The sequence below is a fragment of the Emydura macquarii genome, unplaced genomic scaffold, assembly GCF_026122565.2.
Source record: "Emydura macquarii macquarii isolate MOO-44397 ecotype Brisbane River unplaced genomic scaffold, CSIRO-AGI_Emac_v2 contig_2205, whole genome shotgun sequence".
Taxonomy (NCBI): domain Eukaryota; kingdom Metazoa; phylum Chordata; order Testudines; family Chelidae; genus Emydura; species Emydura macquarii.
Genome location: NW_027132342.1, coordinates 21,541,314 through 21,560,639, shown reverse-complemented (window position 1 = coordinate 21,560,639; position 19,326 = coordinate 21,541,314). Strand labels below are relative to the sequence as shown.

General features: G+C 43.8%; 3 protein-coding genes and 1 pseudogene across 3 annotated transcripts; 2 read left to right on the top strand and 2 right to left on the bottom strand.

Moving 5' to 3' along the window:
- Nucleotides 1-11,568: 11,568 nt before the first annotated feature.
- Nucleotides 11,569-11,941, top strand: LOC137160504 (histone H4-like; annotated as a pseudogene).
- Nucleotides 11,942-13,224: 1,283 nt separating this feature from the next.
- On the top strand, nucleotides 13,225-13,745 carry LOC137160813 (histone H3). Its single transcript, XM_067559679.1, has one exon. The coding sequence runs from the start codon at nucleotides 13,257-13,259 to the stop codon at nucleotides 13,665-13,667; it is 411 nt and encodes a 136-aa protein (XP_067415780.1). The 5' UTR covers nucleotides 13,225-13,256; the 3' UTR covers nucleotides 13,668-13,745.
- A 1,028-nt stretch (nucleotides 13,746-14,773) lies between these two features.
- LOC137160814 (histone H3) lies at nucleotides 14,774-15,304 on the bottom strand. The gene has a single exon (XM_067559680.1). It carries the CDS (start codon nucleotides 15,260-15,262, stop codon nucleotides 14,852-14,854), a length of 411 nt encoding a protein of 136 aa, XP_067415781.1. The 5' UTR covers nucleotides 15,263-15,304; the 3' UTR covers nucleotides 14,774-14,851.
- Nucleotides 15,305-16,577: 1,273 nt separating this feature from the next.
- LOC137160503 (histone H4) lies at nucleotides 16,578-16,999 on the bottom strand. Its single transcript, XM_067559070.1, has one exon. The coding sequence runs from the start codon at nucleotides 16,949-16,951 to the stop codon at nucleotides 16,640-16,642; it is 312 nt and encodes a 103-aa protein (XP_067415171.1). The 5' UTR covers nucleotides 16,952-16,999; the 3' UTR covers nucleotides 16,578-16,639.
- Between the last annotated feature and the right edge of the window lie 2,327 nt (nucleotides 17,000-19,326).

The window sequence follows — 19,326 nt, the reverse complement described above, 5'->3', positions numbered from 1 at the left end:
AGGGACTTCAATTTGAATTAAGCCACCAGTGTAGACCAGGCCTAACTGACTTACCTTCTTTTAAATCTAAAGTGGGCAGACTTTGAGGGGAAATCTTGCCACAATCATTTGAGAATTATAGGAGTACCTGTAATAGCAGAGAAAGGCTAAAATGTGTTCCCTGGCTCCTTACAGAAGTGCTCATCCTATGAGATTATTTTAAATTTTATTTAGAAAGCACACATATGTCCCTAGAACCTAAGATGGCCTCAAATGACAAACCTTGTGTTTTGATTATTAAATGTCTTTGATTTACTGTAAAAGAAAAAAAAAATGTTGGTAACTCATGGGGGGGGAGGGAGGGGGAACTGTTTTGGGAAAGGCCACAAAATATTTTTTCAAGATTTTTCAAAGATGTGGTTGAATAGAGATCAGCCTTTAGAAGAGTTTGGGGCTTGCTAAAAAGCAAGGGATCAACTATTTTATGATGCTTCCAGCTCAGTTCCATGTCAAGGCTGGTGAGGAAGTTCATTTATTACAAAAGCCATGAGAAGCAGGAAGATTTTTAAATAGCTAGTAGTGAACTGAATGTCTGTTCTGTTTTGCAAGTTTACTTCCCAATTGTTATGTCTGCCCTACTTGCATACATGAACTTATCCATAACTATGACTGACTAACTTACTTATTTGGGTTATCTCTTCTGGTCTTGGACCCAAGCTTATATTTATTAGCTTTGGGATATGAATATCAATTCCCATCAAATGGATGAATGTGAAGTGCTCCAGCAGGGAGGGGAACACTTCAACCCAAACTGAGCTCATAAAGGTGAAATGATTGAAAGTATTTATTTAAACTTGTGTATTAGCCACATGAATTGCCTTTGCTTCTGTATTTGTGTTGGAGAATTAATGAAACAATTGGCAAAATCCCTGGCTGGGTAGATCAATGTGAACCAATTGTTTGATTATGCGAGGTCCACATGTTAGCTCTGAATAGAAGTACACCAAAGAGTTCATCAGGGGGCTGTGCAACTCCCTGTTGCTCTGTAGGAACTCGAGGGCTCCAGTGCCAATTTTTAAAACTGATGCCAATGGGAGACCCTTCTGTGTCACCATGTCTCTCTGCAGGGGGTCCTCAAGTGCTGGAAGTGCAAGAGATGGCTCTTCTCCCTGCAAGGTGTTGTGGAAAGGTGCACAGGAGCTGACCCATGTAGCTATATTTCCTATGGGCCAATGGAACAGAGGAGAGGATCAACACAGGTTGTCAAGCTACATGAACCAGTGATTTCTACACTGTCTATGATCTTCTTCTTTCTCCCTCCCACCCTACCCCTGCATGTCGCTTTCCTTGCTTCTCCTGCCTTCCTCTTCCCCATGTCTGCTCTCCACCCCCACTTCTTTTACTCCCTCCTCTACTTCCCCAATCTCTTGCCCCCTGTTGTCTTGCCCCTGTCCACTTGAGTCCTCCCCTCCAATTCTTCCATCCCTTTCCCGACCCTAACATCTGGCATAAGCTCAGACTCTGAATATATGAATATGGAGTATTATGAAATATGAAATTTATACAGAAGAGTCACTAGCTGAATTAAACTGTTGATTATGTTCTTTGGTACAGAGCTTTACAGTTTGTGGGAGCAGTTAGATTTCTCCCCTGTCAGTAATATGTTCAGTTAACACAGATTGATACAGTGCTTTTGCAGGAGACACACTTGACTACAGATGAGGCTGCTAAATTAGAATGTGGCTAGGTAGGAAAAGCAATGTTTTGCTACGTCTCATCCAGATCCAGATGGGTAGTCATTCTCTTCCTTAATGTGCTGGCAATAACAGTGTCTCAGTCAATTTCAGATGATCAGCACAGATTTTTAATCTTTAAAGTCACCAGAAATGGATCTAGTAATTGCTAATATGCATAGACCTAACCTTGATGACCCTGAACCATTTCATACTTTTTTAACTTCTATATATCAAGCACCCCATATCCCTACTGTGATTATTGGGGATTTTAATTAAGCCCTTTAAGTGGATAAATCTTGCCCATAGGATCATAAGCCAAACAAAACTAGAATGGCCATGGAATTGTACATTAAAGATCTGAGACTATGTGATATCTGGTAGCACATACATCCAAAGGGTAGGGACTATTCATACTTTTCCCCAGTACGTGGATTCTATTTCCATAGAAATTTCTTTTTGCTCTCCAGGGCCTTGCTTAATTATCTAATTGATTCCTCTATTGATACAATTGCTGTCTCTGATCATGCCCTTAGTCTTCTTCCTGTAGCAACAGAACTGGGTAAGAAACTGCCACATAGACAGAGATTTAATTCTTCACTTTTATTAGGTTCCCTCATTTAAAAAAAATATATATATTGAGAAAGGAATTGGCGTGTTCTTGGAAACAAATGAACCTTCAACATCTTCTAGCAGCAGGTTGTGGGAGAGGCTCAAGAAAGACCTATTTGTAGCATAGAATTATTGGTTTCATGACTACCAAGAAGAGGGAATATGAAGAAAATGTGATGGCCCTTGAAAAAAAAAAGTTAAAGAGCTTGATTTGACTTACACCACAGCACCATCTCTAGATTTGTTGTAATCCCTGATCAATTATAGATATGAACTCAATGAGCTGCACTTGGCACGGGCTAACCTCACCCTGTTTTGACTCAGCAGTATTTCTGGAAATGGGTGAAAAAACAGGCAACTTGCTGGCATATCAACTAGGACAAAAAGCTTCTGTGTGTAGAATTGCAGCCTACTGCGATAAACATCGTAAATTACATACCCAAAGACATTAATAAAGAGTCCTTTAATTTTTACAAAGATCTGTGCAATCCCCTCCACAGATGATTTGGATCAATTTTTCAAAAATATTACATTACCTAAGGGAATGAGAGAAGCCCTAATGTTAGTTATTCCTAAACCAGGAAGAGATGGTGAGATGCCACATTGTATTCCACTGTAGGCCAATTTCCATTGTTAACAATGGTGTCAAAATACTGGCAAAAGTTCTGGCAACAAGACTAGAGAAGGTTTGGGGCTCTGTAATACATACAAATCAATTGGGTTTGTCAGAGGTCATCTTGGCTCTAATAACCTTTGACAAAGTTAATCATATAATAGCAGTGAAATATGCTGACCTTGAACTACAAGCTGGTTTAGCCTGAAATGCAGAAAAAGCTTTTGAGAGGGTAAGCATGTTTTATACTCTACAAAAATGTATATTTGTACCCATGGATCCAAATGTTATACTATTACCCAGCCATTAACATCACAACCAGCAAAGTGACCTTGAATATTTTCAGCTTCTTCATGGGAACTAGGCAAGGATGACTGTTGTCTCTATTAATTTTTGATTTGGCTCTTGAGCTCCTGGCAACATTTGTACAGTCTCATCGAGGTATCCAAGGCATATATCTTGGTTCCATGTTGATGTTATATGCAGATGGTGCCCTGTTGTATTACTTTAGATGGAATATATGCAGGAGCGTGCACAGGAACAAATAATTCACTGCTTTGGAAGGGGCATGTTCTGTGTCCCCCCACCTTCTGCAGCCCCTGTTCACCCTTATTTCCAGACTAAATCCAGATAAGATTTACAATCTCTTTTCTCCCCATGGCCTTTCCTGGCCTCCTCCTTGCTGCCCAACAGGTTTTCCATTGCATCTGGGGTCACATAGGTTTAACAATGGGGTGCGGGTTGGGAAAGGCCATGTTGGTTCATTTTAAGACAAATTCCCTTTCTTTTATTTAAAACCAGCTGCAGTCACCCCTGTTGGTCAGAGGCCTTCTTTTTAGGAACTTGCCCTTATCTCATTAGTTATTCTTTGAACCAGACAACCTCCCTACTTTATTCCTCTGGGATTATAACATTATTTTCAAGGCCTTCTTGCTACTCAGGGCCTTTCTTTACAACACATATATGTTTCCTTAACCAAACTTAAATTAACCCTAATTCTTTAATTTCATATTTATCCTAAAGCCAACTAAGTCAGACTATTATTAGACAGAAGGCAAAAGGAGAGAGAGAGAAAAGAGAAAAAATAAGGCGGGGAAGGGGAAGGATACACTGTCTGCATGTGTATGTGTATGTTTGTGCATGAGACAAAGTCTCACATCCCAGAAGATGTTCGGGATTCAGCTGAAGCTGGTGGAGTTGGTGGTGTCATCTGGCTTCCTCTCTCTGGCCTGATCTGGTGAGGAGATCTTTCAATGTCGAGATGATGATGTCTTGGAGTCCCAGGAGATGATTAAGATGGCAGCCAGGATAGTCAAGCTCGCTCCAATAGCAATTTTTTTCTCCCCAAAGTCTCTTTCTTTAAGGATCCCAAAATGGAGTGATGGGCAGAATGGTCTTATTTTGTCAACCAAATAAGCCTAATGTGCAGCACTCCAATTTTGGTCCATTCTCACATTTTTCTTCTTTAGTAGGCATGAAATTAACACAGTCCTTGAGTTATATCACTGGGCCTTTTTGTTTGGGCTAGTTAGGTCTTTCTGTCTTGTTTTTTTACCTTTTCCTATCAACATTTATTGTTATAGGTTATTGTGACATCTCATAAACTTACACTCACTCTTTAGAGTTGAGCTTACAAATTTCCCTTCATTGTAAGCCCAGTTATCATAATACCCCTTTTGTATCCAAGCCACAAACCATTATTCCAGCCCCCTAATTACTAATTCAAAAGTTTAGATCAATATCTAGTTATAAAGTAAACTGGGAAAAATCAGAACTCTTGGAAGTCTCGCAGTTGTCATGTGATAGAACTTTCTCTCAGTGGAATTTCCATAAGCAAATGGATACAATGAAGTACTGAGGTACAAAAGTACCAAGAAATATTAACAAACTAATGAAGATAACCTTAGATCCTGTGCTCTCCCAAATATGTAATGATACATATGGCTGGTATCCTCTGTCTCTGAGCCTGTGGGGAAGGGTTAATATAATAAAAATGAATATTCTGCCTATGCATGTCTATATTCTAAGTGGCCTACCTGTGTCTATCCCTCCATTTTATTTTAGAAAGACATTAGTATCTTCCCGTGTGGACACAGTCTATGCCTATGACTATAATTTTCAAAACTCCAGATCCCAATATATGAGGAGAGGAGAGGTTCGCTCCCTGACCTACAAAATTGCTGTTCTGCTTTTATTATGTCACAGATGTGAAACTGGTTTCAACACGCTAACATGCTTATACCCATGTGGGTGGAAATTGTATGTGCATTAATGCACCAAATTCCCACTGTTGATCTCCTCAATTTCTATTTTCAGCTGATGGAGAAAAGTAAGGTGTCTACAATGGCGGCTCAATGAGGGGTCTGGGCTACTCTAGCTAACAGGTACCAATTTCATCCAAGCCGTCATGCAAAATTATCTATTTGGGGCAACCCAGACTTGCAAAGTGGGAACGAACCTATATTTTGGAAGTATTGGCTAAGCAAGAGGATCATATAAATTTCCCAATTAACCAATGATGAGGGCTTTGTCCCTTTCTAATGCTAAAACAACATTATGATTCTCACTCTCAGTGGAGAAGCAGTGCCTACAACTAAGACACTTGCTAATTTATGAATCTGGTCCTGATTCCCTTGGACTGCCAGTGGCCCCAGAACTACTTGGACCCTTAGAAATGTTTCATAAATTCTCCGGGCCCCTGTCCACTATGTATACTTTGTTAATGAAGAGGAAATCCATCTTTGTGAAAGATTTTGGGCTCTGCATTATTCAAAATGTATTGGATGCCACGGAGGTTGCACAAGTTAAAAGATTTTATCCTCTGATGTTTGTTGGTGCTGTGACAAAGAAAAAAGAACCTGATACATATGCTTTGGGGACTATCTAACAGTAGAAAGCAGTAATAGAAAGAGATGGACACAAGAGTGAAAGCAGTGGTTGGCTTCAGAAACCAAATTGCAGCCGAAAATTATATCCTAGGTTATTACCTGGGTTTGATTCCACCACAAAGACTTTGGTTCTTGAGGGCCACAATGATCACCAAGCACATGATTTACAAAAATGAAAGTGTAGGCTTATGGGATCTGCTATTAGTGTGCTCAGGAATTGACACGACTCTCGTTTGATAATGACAGAAAGACTTTAATTACTATACTTATAAACATATAAAATGAGCCCCCAAACCAAAAGTCCAATATATTTTAGCTGCAAAAGCAATTATCCTCACCAATGCAGGCAAGAGGCGGTGATGGTTTCTTAGCAGCTTGCCCCGAGAGCCTGGATCTGTGGTCTCAGAAGGCAGCTGTGAGAAGGCAGTTATGTGAGACTCTGTAGAGGAAGGTGAATGCAAATTTATTCCCCTCTAATTATGCAAAACTCCTTTGAAGCTACACTCTAAGAAGAGAACCATTATCTACTGATTATCTGTAAGATCAAAGGCCGAACCTGTATAAAGGAAAGATTAACTTTTTCTTGAGTGGGCTTGTTCTGAGTTGAAGCTGTTATGAATTTGTGACTACAGATGACAAACCCCTTGGTGGGGTTTAAAGGAAGAATCAAGTACCAGAGACCTTTCTGGCATTGGATGGTGATTTCTGGTAAACTTATTAGGCTATATGTAGATTCTTTTATTGTCTTTAATATCTTTTTTCTGTAATGCTTTCACCTTCCAAATAAATGGGATTGGTTAGAAAGGGCTGTGTGGTAACTTATAACTATGGGCAATTGCACTTTTTGTAGCCTCTGAAAAGAAAGCAAAGCACAGATTGCCTTACTGGGATATTCACATTAGACATGAAACTGTACAGCATGGAAAATTCCTGGTCTGGAGGGGGAGAAAGACACATCTCTCTGGTGAAAGTGACGGCTGAGGATCTGGGAGCTTGGAGTGGGTGCCCTTACTGCACCACAACAGGGAAATACAGATGCAACTACCCTGAACTGTGATAACCTCCACAAAATTTGTTATTTATTAATTTATACCAGTTACATCTACCAGAGAAGTTCATGTTTTGATGGTTGTCCTCTTCTCTTTCACTCCAGGCATAAATGGTGTCTATTTAAATTGTACTATTAAATAAATAAAAGTTAAATAAAACCGAAATGTAAGAAATATTTTAGAATGTAAGATCTTTGGTTCATGGACTGTAATTTGAGGCACAAGATGCATATGGGAAACAATGATCTAACGGATCACTGGATGAATGAGGGTTTCACTGGGAGTAGTTCATAAATTATTTAGCCAGACCCTGCTGCTCCTTCAGGCGTGCTTGTGGCTGAGGGGAGATAAAACCCCAGTCCATAGGGTATCAAACATATTCTGGTCTCTATAGGAAAACTCAACTTTTTTTTTGCTTAAATACAAAATCATAACAAAAATTGATACAATGAAATTAAAAATTTCTCTTGGCATTATACATTCTTTAAAAATAGTAATTAAAGGTGTGCTGGATTTTTAATTACTAGAATACAAGGCCTTAATGGAGGTACAAGGCCTTGTAGCAGAGTAATTAAAATATCTTAAGTCAGGTATGTTTGTATGGTCATAGTTAAGTGTTTTATATTATCTATATAGATAATACAAAACACAGATGAATGTGACTGTACAAACATACCTTGGTTTAGCGATGGCTAATCCTGCTTTGATTAGTTGTTCATTTTAGCCATTTTAACTGCAGATATAAACACCTATTTTAACAGAAGAAAGGAAAAGACCAATTTATAATAGCAGGTTTAAGGGTAGTCGGGTTAGTGGGCTGACAAAATCTGTGGCCATTTTATGTAATGATTGCATACTATTTTTTGCCCTAGGACCTCTGCCTTACTCTCTAAACAAAGTGGAGAGCACTTAACTAATGAGTCTGGGTTGTGTAGTGTAGGATCATCTGTGTAGGACTTAAATTGAAATGTGTATAGTGAATGAAAAAGTGACTTTCAGGAAGAGAAAAGATGGTCTCAGGATTAAGGCTTTTGAATGCCTCCCCGGGGAATTAGTGTATATATCTGTCTCTGCCACAGATTGCCTAAGTGTATCTGGGCAAGTCACTTAAGGATGGTAACATTTTTCACAGGTGGAAACTAACATTGTGCTTGTCCTTTGGATTAGAGCCTTACATAAGACACCTGGGGCTTGACTTACAGAAATTCTGAGCCCTCAGAGATGCACAAAAAGTCAATGAGAGCTCTGCTCTAAATATATTCAGTGCTATAAAGTACTAAGTGGTGTGAAAAACCAGCTTCCTGCAGAGTGAATCCTTCCAGTCTCAAGCTACATGGTGATTTCTGAGCACAGAAGCACACATTGCTCAAAGTTTTGTAAAAGATCCTCCCACTCCATCCTATTTTTAAGGGGGCAACTCACATTTCTATCATTTCATAATTGATATAAATATTTTAAAGAGATAAACAAAAAATAAATATTAAAACTATATTCAAAGTGACTAAATATAAATAAAATAATAGGAACCCATTTTTAGAAGTAGCCATTCAAGGGATCTCACAATGGTCAGCTTCACAGGAAGATCTCCCTCAAATCGCTAAGATTTAGAGATCAGTTAAAAATCCGAAGTACAACGTTTTTATAGCCCTTCCTTTTTTCCCCTCCCCCCTAAATAGCATAACTTTGGAAATTTTTCTTATTGATAAAAATGTTCATTCTCGAACTCTTCCTTAATTCCTGGCCACAATTATATCCCGTTTCAACACTTTCCATAGTCTGATCAGGTGCTGAGTTAGAATATATATCTCTATATCCTTTCATCCATTTTGAATTTGTAACCTCTCAATTTCACCAAAAATCGAATTTTTCCTGTTTCATGAGACAGAGAGAACAGAAGCTCCTGGTCTGCCTTCTCTATCCAATTAACTAAGATTCCGTTCCTTAACCCATGAAAAACAGAGCTTCCAATCGTAATGTCCTATTTCGTAAACTTTGAATGTTGCGATGTGCATTCGGTACACTCTACCACCATGGACGTTTTACCAATTTTGGTTTATTTCCCCTTCATTATCTCCTGTCTGTCTCCTTCTTCACCAAGCTCCTCATTCTTCTGTGTTCCAGGTAGGCTATATGCTTCTTCCTGCTGCCTGGGTGCCAAAAGTAGGGGCATTTAAACTACAGAAGAGACAGACTCCGTGCTTTAATTTCTGGTGCCTGAAACCACAGTGAGCCCCGGTAGATGCCAGGAGTGTTTGCAAGGGAAGCTTCTGCTCCACTGTCTGAGGAGATACAATAACAGCGTAGCTAATCTTCAGGCGATTTAGGTGCCAGACTAAAATTCTCTGCTGACCATGTGTGAACTGTGAGTTTTCAGAAGCTTATAACTTGGCCAAGTTGGGATAGGTTTTAATGGTGATAACAAAAAGCATATCCCTGACACTTTTGTGGCCAGTCTGCTTAATTTCAATTATGTGCCTTAAAGCATGGAAGAGCTGAAGTGTCTCAATACAAGTTGTGAGAATGTTTTAACGTGGGCAGCAGTACAATGTATTTTCCCATAACTTTGATCCATGGCTGATTTTTTTCCCTTTGTGTTAATTATATTGACTTCAGAGAGATTTCACTGGTGTAAACTATTTATGTTGTGATGTGCATTGGATACACTCTAGCACCATGCTTTTGTTTCCCAAAAGCAAAAAACTAAATTAAACTGAACTTAAAAAACAAACAAAGAAGAAAGCTGCCTGGGACAGACACCCAACATGGAAAATTTTGGAAAGAGTGACTGAAGTTTCTCAAAAATATAAGCAACTGAAAACAGGGTTTTACAATGGAGAGTTAGGCAAAAGTGGTGGGCAACTTTAACCAGAGACAGTGCTAGCAGCCCCTAATATCTTTGGGGTGGAGGGAAAAACATATGGTCATAGGAATTACTATACTGCATCAGATAATGACCCACCTACTCCAGGATTATGCCCCTCCTCCCCCAATCCCCATGTTTGCCAGAATCAGAGAAAGTGGTAAGAAATACCTCAATGGTCAGTTATGGGATAATTTTACACTTTCAGTAACAAAGCTGCTCTAGTAGTAGTAGTAGTAAAAACAGAAATAAACACACACACACACAAAACATCTCAATTCTGACCTTTCTTTGGCGGTGGGGGTAGTTTCCTGCAGACTGAGTCCTCCTCAGTCTCAGACTACATGGCCTACTCTGAATACAGCAGCACATACTACTTGCTGCTCATAGGCCCTTACAAGGTCCCATCCCAAAGATGCCTCGCTAAAGGATATTCCTTTCCCAGAGCCAGCGATGCCACCCAGGATTCCCTTAGGTGTTAAGGCGATGCGAATGGTGAAATATAACACTAATAACTAATGATGCCAATCGTGATTAATAAACACGTTTCCCATTCGTTGGTTAAGGTACATAGCAAACATATCTTTGTACAACCGAATTTCTGCGGGCAAGTTGCAGTCCTCTCTGCCTGTACTGGGAAACATAGCCTGGTATCCAGAGTACAAGTAGTCCTCCTGTGGGACTGACGGACATGAACAAAGGGTATCTATTTAAAAATGATTAGCGGTAGCAAATAGGAGAAGTACACAGAACGTTGTATCGTTTAAAAACCGTTCAGCTTAAAAGAGAATGTCCGCGACAGAGAAGCAGAGGATAGGGAATGAGAAAAGGCGACGCGTTTTTCCACGGCGGATAAGTATCGGGTTTTTTTTAAGTATCGGCCCCCGTTTTCATAGAAGCAATTCAGAATCTGACCCCTTCCCAACCTAAAACAACGGCTTCTGCCTCTGAGGTAGAGGAATGAGTTCCTTTCGCGGGAACGGGAAAGCAGGCTGGTTTTGTGAGCGATTTCGTTGGAATTAGTAGTCACACTATTGCATGCACTGTGAAAGGAACAGTAAGAATGAGCAGAGCACCAAATGAACACGTTTAATGAACGGAAGAAACGAATTCTGGTGAAATAAATGCGCGCTTCTCACATTAAAGCTCCCGTGTGCAAGCGTTGGAAAACGTCTGGGAGAAGGCAGGCGAAAGACGAGGCGTCAGGAAACCTGATTGGTCGGATTTCGATGCGGTCTGTGAATCCTTGAAAATCAGTTGAGTGTTTACAAAAGAAAATGGCCACAAATAAGAAGAAGAGCAAGGCAGTTAACAAGCTGGGGGGGGGGGGGAATACAGTATGAAAGTGGCTTTTGTTTTACACAGTTCACAGAGACGGGCGATAGTGCCAGAAACCGTGAGGTCGCGTTGCCACCCCGATTACTGCAAGCATGACTTTTCCATGGATTCAAGGCCAGAAGGGATCATTGCGATCGTCTCGTCTTGACTGTGTGTCTTACTATTACAAATGAGGGGTTTATCATCGATCGAATCTAACTCGTCTTTGTTATCTTCCTTCTTTTATTCAAGTCTAATTAGAGCAGCGCACCAACAATGGCGAGTGGGGGAGGGGAATGGAGCAGGGTCAATGACCCGCCTCTTCTCTTCTAAATCACGCGCGGCTACTGCAGGAGAGGAGGGGGTGGAAAAGGCGGCCACGGCTCCGCCCCTTTCCGTGACAGTTCTCAAACAGGTCGGCCTCCAGAGTATATAGAGAGAGCGTCAGTTTCTTTCGCTCTTTATCTCTTGTTTGTTTTGTGAGTTTGTAGTAGGCGCATTCCAAGGTTCTAGCAGTATGTCTGGCCGAGGCAAAGGCGGTAAGGGTTTGGGAAAGGGGGTGCTAAGCGCCATCGCAAAGTGCTTCGCGATAACATCCAGGGTATCACAAAGCCGGCTATCCGTCGCTTGGCTCGTCGTGGGGGTGTCAAGCGCATTTCTGGGCTGATCTATGAAGAAACTCGTGGTGTGTTAAAAGTGTTTCTGGAAAACGTGATCCGTGATGCTGTCACTTACACTGAGCATGCTAAGCGGAAGACCGTGACGGCTATGGACGTGGTCTATGCTTTGAAACGCCAAGGTCGCACTCTGTACGGCTTCGGGGGCTAAAGTCTCATCCCGCTTTGAAGTTGAAACATCGTCGAAACCACAAAGGCTCTTTTAAGAGCCACCCACACTTTCACAATGAGAGCTCAATTGCTACTGGGGGTTTTCTCTCAAACGAAGAGAATTCTACGTGGGCTGGTGTAAATAAAGCACTCGGTATCTGCTTTATGGCATTTTGTTTTTTTTTGCTCGGCCGAGTTGTGGAGCGCATGGAAAAACTAATGCTCTTTCCCTGTGGGGTGGCTTGGTAAACCCTGTGCTAAAAAGGTCATGGAAGATCTTCCCCTTCCCCCGCCCGCCGTCTGTTTGCTAAGCGCCAAGACCGGCACAACTGTGGCTTTCCCTGGAGGGGAAGCCAAGCCCCCTTATTCCCGTCCTGATGCTCTGAAAAAGTCATGAGAAGTAAAGAGGGGGCGGGCAGCGAGCAGCTGGCTTAAAATGCAATAAAGTCCGCCCTGAATGAAAACACTAGCGGCTGTTTAGTTTTTCCCCTGGGGGAGAGCGGTGTCTTTCCCGTCTCTTTGTTCCTTAAAGTCAATATGCCCTTTTTCATATTAAGTGAGAAGCTAGAGAGGGCAGGACCCGTTGTCAATAGCAAACCGCTTTTAGGTAGTCCAGCGGGCCACTAGTTCGGAGTTTTGCTCTCCTCTGAAGCTTAGGGCAGGACTGAAGGGAAGTAAAAAGAGGGGTTCTTCAGAAGGAGGCAGCCCGAGTCCTCAGTGCGAGAGGGGAATTACTTGTAGGATAGGGATGGGGCCGGGTCACCTTCCGAAAGGCTACCCGTTAGCACGCCACGTAGAACGAGAACGAAGAGAAAGTTCCATGGAGTCGACACATTCTGTGGTTTCAGTGTCACCCGCCGGGGATTGGTGCTCACGGAGGTTGTTCATATGTTCAACACAGCGATGGTGAAGCGGGAATAACGTTCGGCATCGGAAGAGATTTGCCCCGTTAGGCAGTGAAATAGTGAGAGGCCGGCCGAGCCACCGATTTAAACGAGAGAGAGAGAACCGAAAGAAAACTAGAAGGCGGGGGGGGGGGGGGGGGCGCGGCCGGGGGAGTCTCTGAGCGAGAGGGAGCCGCACGAAACGGACAATGGGGAGAGCGCGGGTTTCAGTGATTTGACCGTTGAAAGCCGCCCGCTTTTAGCCGCAGTCTGCATGAGCGAGAATGGGGGTGGGGAAGGGCGGGTCGGATTTCTCTCTTCACGGCGCGGGCTTTTCAAATGTTCAAATTATCCAATGATATTGGTTCAATTTCATCAACCAATCGGAAAGGAGCGTTTGGCTATAAATGCCGTGGGAGCCAGCCGCTTCGCTTTACTGCCCTCTTTTTTACTGCGACTGCGAGGAAGCTTGTGAGTTAGGGCTACTACTGAAAATGGCCAGGACCAAACAGACCGCCCGTAAATCCACTGGTGGCAAAGCCCCGCGTAAGCAGCTGGCTACTAAAGCCGCCCGGAAGAGCGCGCCTGCTACTGGGGGAGTAAAGAAGCCTCATCGTTACCGACCCGGCACCGTGGCCTTGCGAGAGATCCGCCGCTACCAGAAATCCACCGAGCTGCTTATCCGCAAGCTGCCCTTCCAGCGCCTGGTCCGCGAAATCGCCCAAGATTTCAAGACTGACTTGCGCTTCCAGAGCTCGGCAGTTATGGCCCTGCAGGAGGCGAGCGAAGCCTATTTGGTGGGGCTCTTTGAGGACACCAACCTGTGCGCCATTCACGCCAAGAGAGTCACCATCATGCCCAAGGACATCCAGTTAGCCCGGCGTATCCGCGGCGAGAGAGCTTAAGAGCTTGCGCCTGGCCGCTTTTGACAACCAGCAGACCGCTCCAAACGATCCAAAGGCTCTTTTAAGAGCCACTACAAATCCACTCGAAGGTGCTGTTACACGCTCTCCATTTCTTTTCTTTCTAGTAATTGGAATAAGTAAAGGGGTGCGCTATACCTGTAAGCAACATCCCTTTGAACATTTTACTACTGTGTCTTATGGTTTAGTCGGGAAGGGAAAGAGGGATAGTTATTTTTTAAAAAACAGAAAAAAGATGGTTTGGATCTGTTTCCTTTTGATTGCTTGTAAGTCAATTTTTACATTCCATCAATACCAGGGAGAGGGAACCCGTTGTATCTTCTGGTATATTTTCCTCTATTGAAAAGTTGTATTTGTAAGGTAGAACCTGGTAGACGTACGTTTATCACTTATAAATTAGTAATAAAAAATTCTTATTATTTGGGAGGGAGGGAGGTGTTACGAGACTTTTGAACATGTCCTACATTCAGCTCTACCAACCCTTTCCTCGAGCTTTTACCCCACTCCTTAATTCATAAGAAAAGGATAATTTAGAAAGCCCCAGAACCAAGAAGCAATCTAGGTGCCTAAACTAAAATATTACGCTCCTAAATCCTCTTCGCCGCACCAGTGCTATAAACGAAACCACCGCTGCGTTGCTGTTAAATTAGGCAGGTACCAAAAAGCACACCACCTAAACCTGTGATATAAAAGCCACATGGACACTTATATTACTGCCTCACGGTAGACCACCTACGTACCTCGAGTGGGGGACCCGATCCGGAAAGTGCTCTCAGTATTCCAAGCACCCGAGATACACCCGGTCCTGCCACAAAGGGCATGATGTGAGACATATCGGTGCACGCTCCATAATCGGTAGAAAGAAGAAGATTAAGGGAGATATAAACGTGACCGAGCCAGAAAGAGCAGCAAGCCCTATTATTTCGGGAAGGCGTAGAATTAAACTAAGTATACTACAGGGATGAGAATCGCATTGCTATTTTACATATTATTTCTTCGAAACGAGTTTTATTATATTAGCATAATCCGCAATCATCACGTTCGAGGGTGGAAAAAATTAAGAGCGTGTAACAGCACCTTCGAGTGGGTTTGTAGTGGCTCTTAAAAGAGCCTTTGGATCGTTTGGAGCGGTCTGCTGGTTGTCAAAAGCGGCCAGGCGCAAGCTCTTAAGCTCTCTCGCCGCGGATACGCCGGGCTAACTGGATATCCTTTGGCATGATAGTGACTCTTTTGGCGTGGATGGCGCACAGGTTGGTGTCCTCAAAGAGCCCCACCAAATAGGCTTCGCTCGCCTCCTGCAGGGCCATAACTGCCGAGCTCTGGAAGCGCAAGTCAGTCTTGAAATCTTGGGCGATTTCGCGGACCAGGCGCTGGAAGGGCAGCTTGCGGATAAGCAGCTCGGTGGATTTCTGGTAGCGGCGGATCTCTCGCAAGGCCACGGTGCCGGGTCGGTAACGATGAGGCTTCTTTACTCCCCCGGTAGCAGGCGCGCTCTTCCGGGCGGCTTTAGTAGCCAGCTGCTTACGCGGGGCTTTGCCACCAGTGGATTTACGGGCGGTCTGCTTGGTCCTGGCCATTTTCAGTAGTAGCCCTAACTCACAAGCTTCCTCGCAGTCGCAGTAAAAAAGAGGGCAGTAAAGCGAAGCGGCTGGCTCCCACGGCATTTATAGCCAAACGCTCCTTTCCGATTGGTTGATGAAATTGAACCAATATCATTGGATAATTTGAACATTTGAAAAGCCCGCGCCGTGAAGAGAGAAATCCGACCCGCCCTTCCCCACCCCCATTCTCGCTCATGCAGACTGCGGCTAAAAGCGGGCGGCTTTCAACGGTCAAATCACTGAAACCCGCGCTCTCCCCATTGTCCGTTTCGTGCGGCTCCCTCTCGCTCAGAGACTCCACCGGCCGCTCCCCCCCCCCGCCTTCTAGTTTTCTTTCGGTTCTCTCTCTCTCGTTTAAATCGGTGGCTCGGCCGGCCTCTCACTATTTCACTGCCTAACGGGGCAAATCTCTTCCGATGCCGAACGTTATTCCCGCTTCACCATCGCTGTGTTGAACATATGAACAACCTCCGTGAGCACCAATCCCCGGCGGGTGACACTGAAACCACAGAATGTGTCGACTCCATGGAACTTTCTCTTCGTTCTCGTTCTGCGTGGCGTGCTAACGGGTAGCCTTTCGGAAGGTGACCCGGCCCCATCCCTATCCTACAAGTAATTCCCCTCTCGCACTGAGGACTCGGGCTGCCTCCTTCTGAAGAACCCCTCTTTTTACTTCCCTTCACTCCTGCCCTAAGCTTCAGAGGAGAGCAAAACTCCGAACTAGTGGCCCGCTGGACTACCTAAAAGCGGTTTGCTATTGACAACGGGTCCTGCCCTCTCTAGCTTCTCACTTAATATGAAAAAGGGCATATTGACTTTAAGGAACAAAGAGACGGGAAAGACACCGCTCTCCCCCAGGGGAAAAACAAAACAGCCGCTAGTGTTTTCATTCAGGGCGGACTTTATTGCATGTTAAGCCAGCTGCTCGCTGCCCGCCCCCTCTTTGCTTCTCATGACTTTTTCAGAGCATCAGGACGGGAATAAGGGGGCTTGGCTTCCCCTCCTGGGAAAGCCACACTGTTGTGCCGGTCTCGGCGCTTAGGAAACAGACGGCGGGCGGGGGAAGGGGAAGATCTTCCATGACCTTTTTAGCACAGGGTTTACCCAGCCACCCCACAGGGAAAGAGCATTAGTTTTGTCCATGCGCTCCACAACTCGGCCGAGCAAAAAAAACAAAACGAAATACCATAAAGCAGATACCGAGTGCTTTATTTACACCAGCCCACGTAGAATTCTCTTCGTTTGAGAGAAGACCCCCAGTAGCAATTGAGCTCTCATTGTGAAAGTGTGGGTGGCTCTTAAAAGAGCCTTTGTGGTTTCGACGATGTTTCAACTTCAAAGCGGGATGGGAATTTAGCCCCCGAAGCCGTACAGAGTGCGACCTTGGCGTTTCAGAGCATAGACCACGTCCATAGCCGTCACGGTCTTCCGCTTAGCATGCTCAGTGTAAGTGACAGCATCACGGATCACGTTTTCCAGAAACACTTTCAACACACCACGAGTTTCTTCATAGATCAGCCCAGAAATGCGCTTGACACCCCCACGACGAGCCAAGCGACGGATAGCCGGCTTCGTAATACCCTGGATGTTATCGCGAAGCACTTTGCGATGGCGCTTAGCACCCCCCTTTCCCAAACCCTTACCGCCTTTGCCTCGGCCAGACATACTGCTAGAACCTTAGAATCCACCTACTACAAACTCACAAAACAGACAACAGATAAAGAGCGAAAGAAACTGACGCTCTCTCTATATATTCTGGAGGCCGACCTGTTTGAGAACTGTCACGGAAAGAGGCGGAGCCTTGGCCGCCTTTTCCACCCCTCCTCTCCTGCAGTAGCCGCGCGTGATTTAGAAGAGAAGAGGCGGGTCATTGACCCTGCTCCATTCCCCTCCCCCACTCGCCATTGTTGGTGCGCTGCTCTAATTAGACTTGAATAAAAGAAGGAAGATAACAAAGACGAGTTAGATTCGATCGATGATAAACCCCTCATTTGTAATAGTAAGACACACAGTCAAGACGAGACGATCGCAATGATCCCTTCTGGCCTTGAATCCATGGAAAAGTCATGCTTGCAGTAATCGGGGTGGCAACGCGACCTCACGGTTTCTGGCACTATCGCCCGTCTCTGTGAACTGTGTAAAACAAAAGCCACTTTCATACTGTATCCTCCCCCCCCCCCAGCTTGTTAACTGCCTTGCGGGAGGGTCTTCCGGCAAGAGCTCTTCTTATTTGTGGCCATTTTCTTTTGTAAACACTCAACTGATTTTCAAGGATTCACAGACCGCATCGAAATCCGACCAATCAGGTTTCCTGACGCCTCGTCTTTCGCCTGCCTTCTCCCAGACGTTTTCCAACGCTTGCACACGGGAGCTTTAATGTGAGAAGCGCGCATTTATTTCACCAGAATTCGTTTCTTCCGTTCATTAAACGTGTTCATTTGGTGCTCTGCTCATTCTTACTGTTCCTTTCACAGTGCATGCAATAGTGTGACTACTAATTCCAACGAAATCGCTCACAAAACCAGCCTGCTTTCCCGTTCCCGCGAAAGGAACTCATTCCTCTACCTCAGAGGCAGAAGCCGTTGTTTTAGGTTGGGAAGGGGTCAGATTCTGAATTGCTTCTATGAAAACGGGGGCCGATACTTAAAAAAAACCCGATACTTATCCGCCGTGGAAAAACGCGTCGCCTTTTCTCATTCCCTATCCTCTGCTTCTCTGTCGCGGACATTCTCTTTTAAGCTGAACGGTTTTTAAACGATACAACGTTCTGTGTACTTCTCCTATTTGCTACCGCTAATCATTTTTAAATAGATACCTTTTGTTCACGTCCGTCAGTCCCACAGGAGGACTACTTGTACTCTGGATACCAGGCTATGTTTCCCAGTACAGGCAGAGAGGACTGCAACTTGCCCGCAGAAATTCGGTTGTACAAAGATATGTTTGCTATGTACCTTAACCAACGAATGGGAAACGTGTTTATTAATCACGATTGGCATCATTAGTTATTAATGTTATATTTCACCATTCCCATCGCCTTAACACCTAAGGGAATCCTGGGTGGCATCGCTGGCTCTGGGAAAGGAATATCCTTTAGCGAGGCATCTTTGGGATGGGACCTTGTAAGGGCCTATGAGCAGCAAGTAGTATGTGCTGCTGTATTCAGAGTAGGCCATGTAGTCTGAGACTGAGGAGGACTCAGTCTGCAGGAAACTACCCCCACCGCCAAAGAAAGGTCAGAATTGAAATGTTTTGTGTGCGTGTGTGTGTTTATTTCTGTTTTTACTACTACTACTACTACTACAAAGCAGCTTTGTTACTGAAGGTGTAAAATTATCCCATAACTGACCATTGAGGTATTTCTTACCACTTTCTCTGATTCTGGCAAACATGGGGATTGGGGGAGGAGGGGCATAATCCTCGAGTAGGTGGGTCATTATCTGATGCAGTATAGTAATTCCTATGACCATATGTTTTTCCCTCCACCCCAAAGATATTAGGGGCTGCTAGCACTGTCTCTGGTTAAAGTTGCCCACCACTTTTGCCTAACTCTCCGTTGTAAAACCCTGTTTTCAGTTGCTTATATTTTTGAGAAACTTCAGTCACTCTTTCCAAAATTTTCCATGTTGGGTGTCTGTCCCAGGCAGCTTTCTTCTTTGTTTGTTTTTTAAGTTCAGTTCAGTTTAATTTAGTTTTTTTGCTTTTGGGAAACAAAAGCATGGTGCTAGAGTGTATCCAATGCACATCACAACATAAATAGTTTACACCAGTGAAATCTCTCTGAAGTCAATATAATTAACACAAAGGGAAAAAAAATCAGCCATGGATCAAAGTTATGGGAAAATACATTGTACTGCTGCCCACGTTAAAACATTCTCACAACTTGTATTGAGACACTTAAGCTCTTCCATGCTTTAAGGCACATAATTGAAATTAAGCAGACTGGCCACAAAAGTGTCAGGGATATGCTTTTTGTTATCACCATTAAAACCTATCCCAACTTGGCCAAGTTATAAGCTTCTGAAAACTCACAGTTCACACAT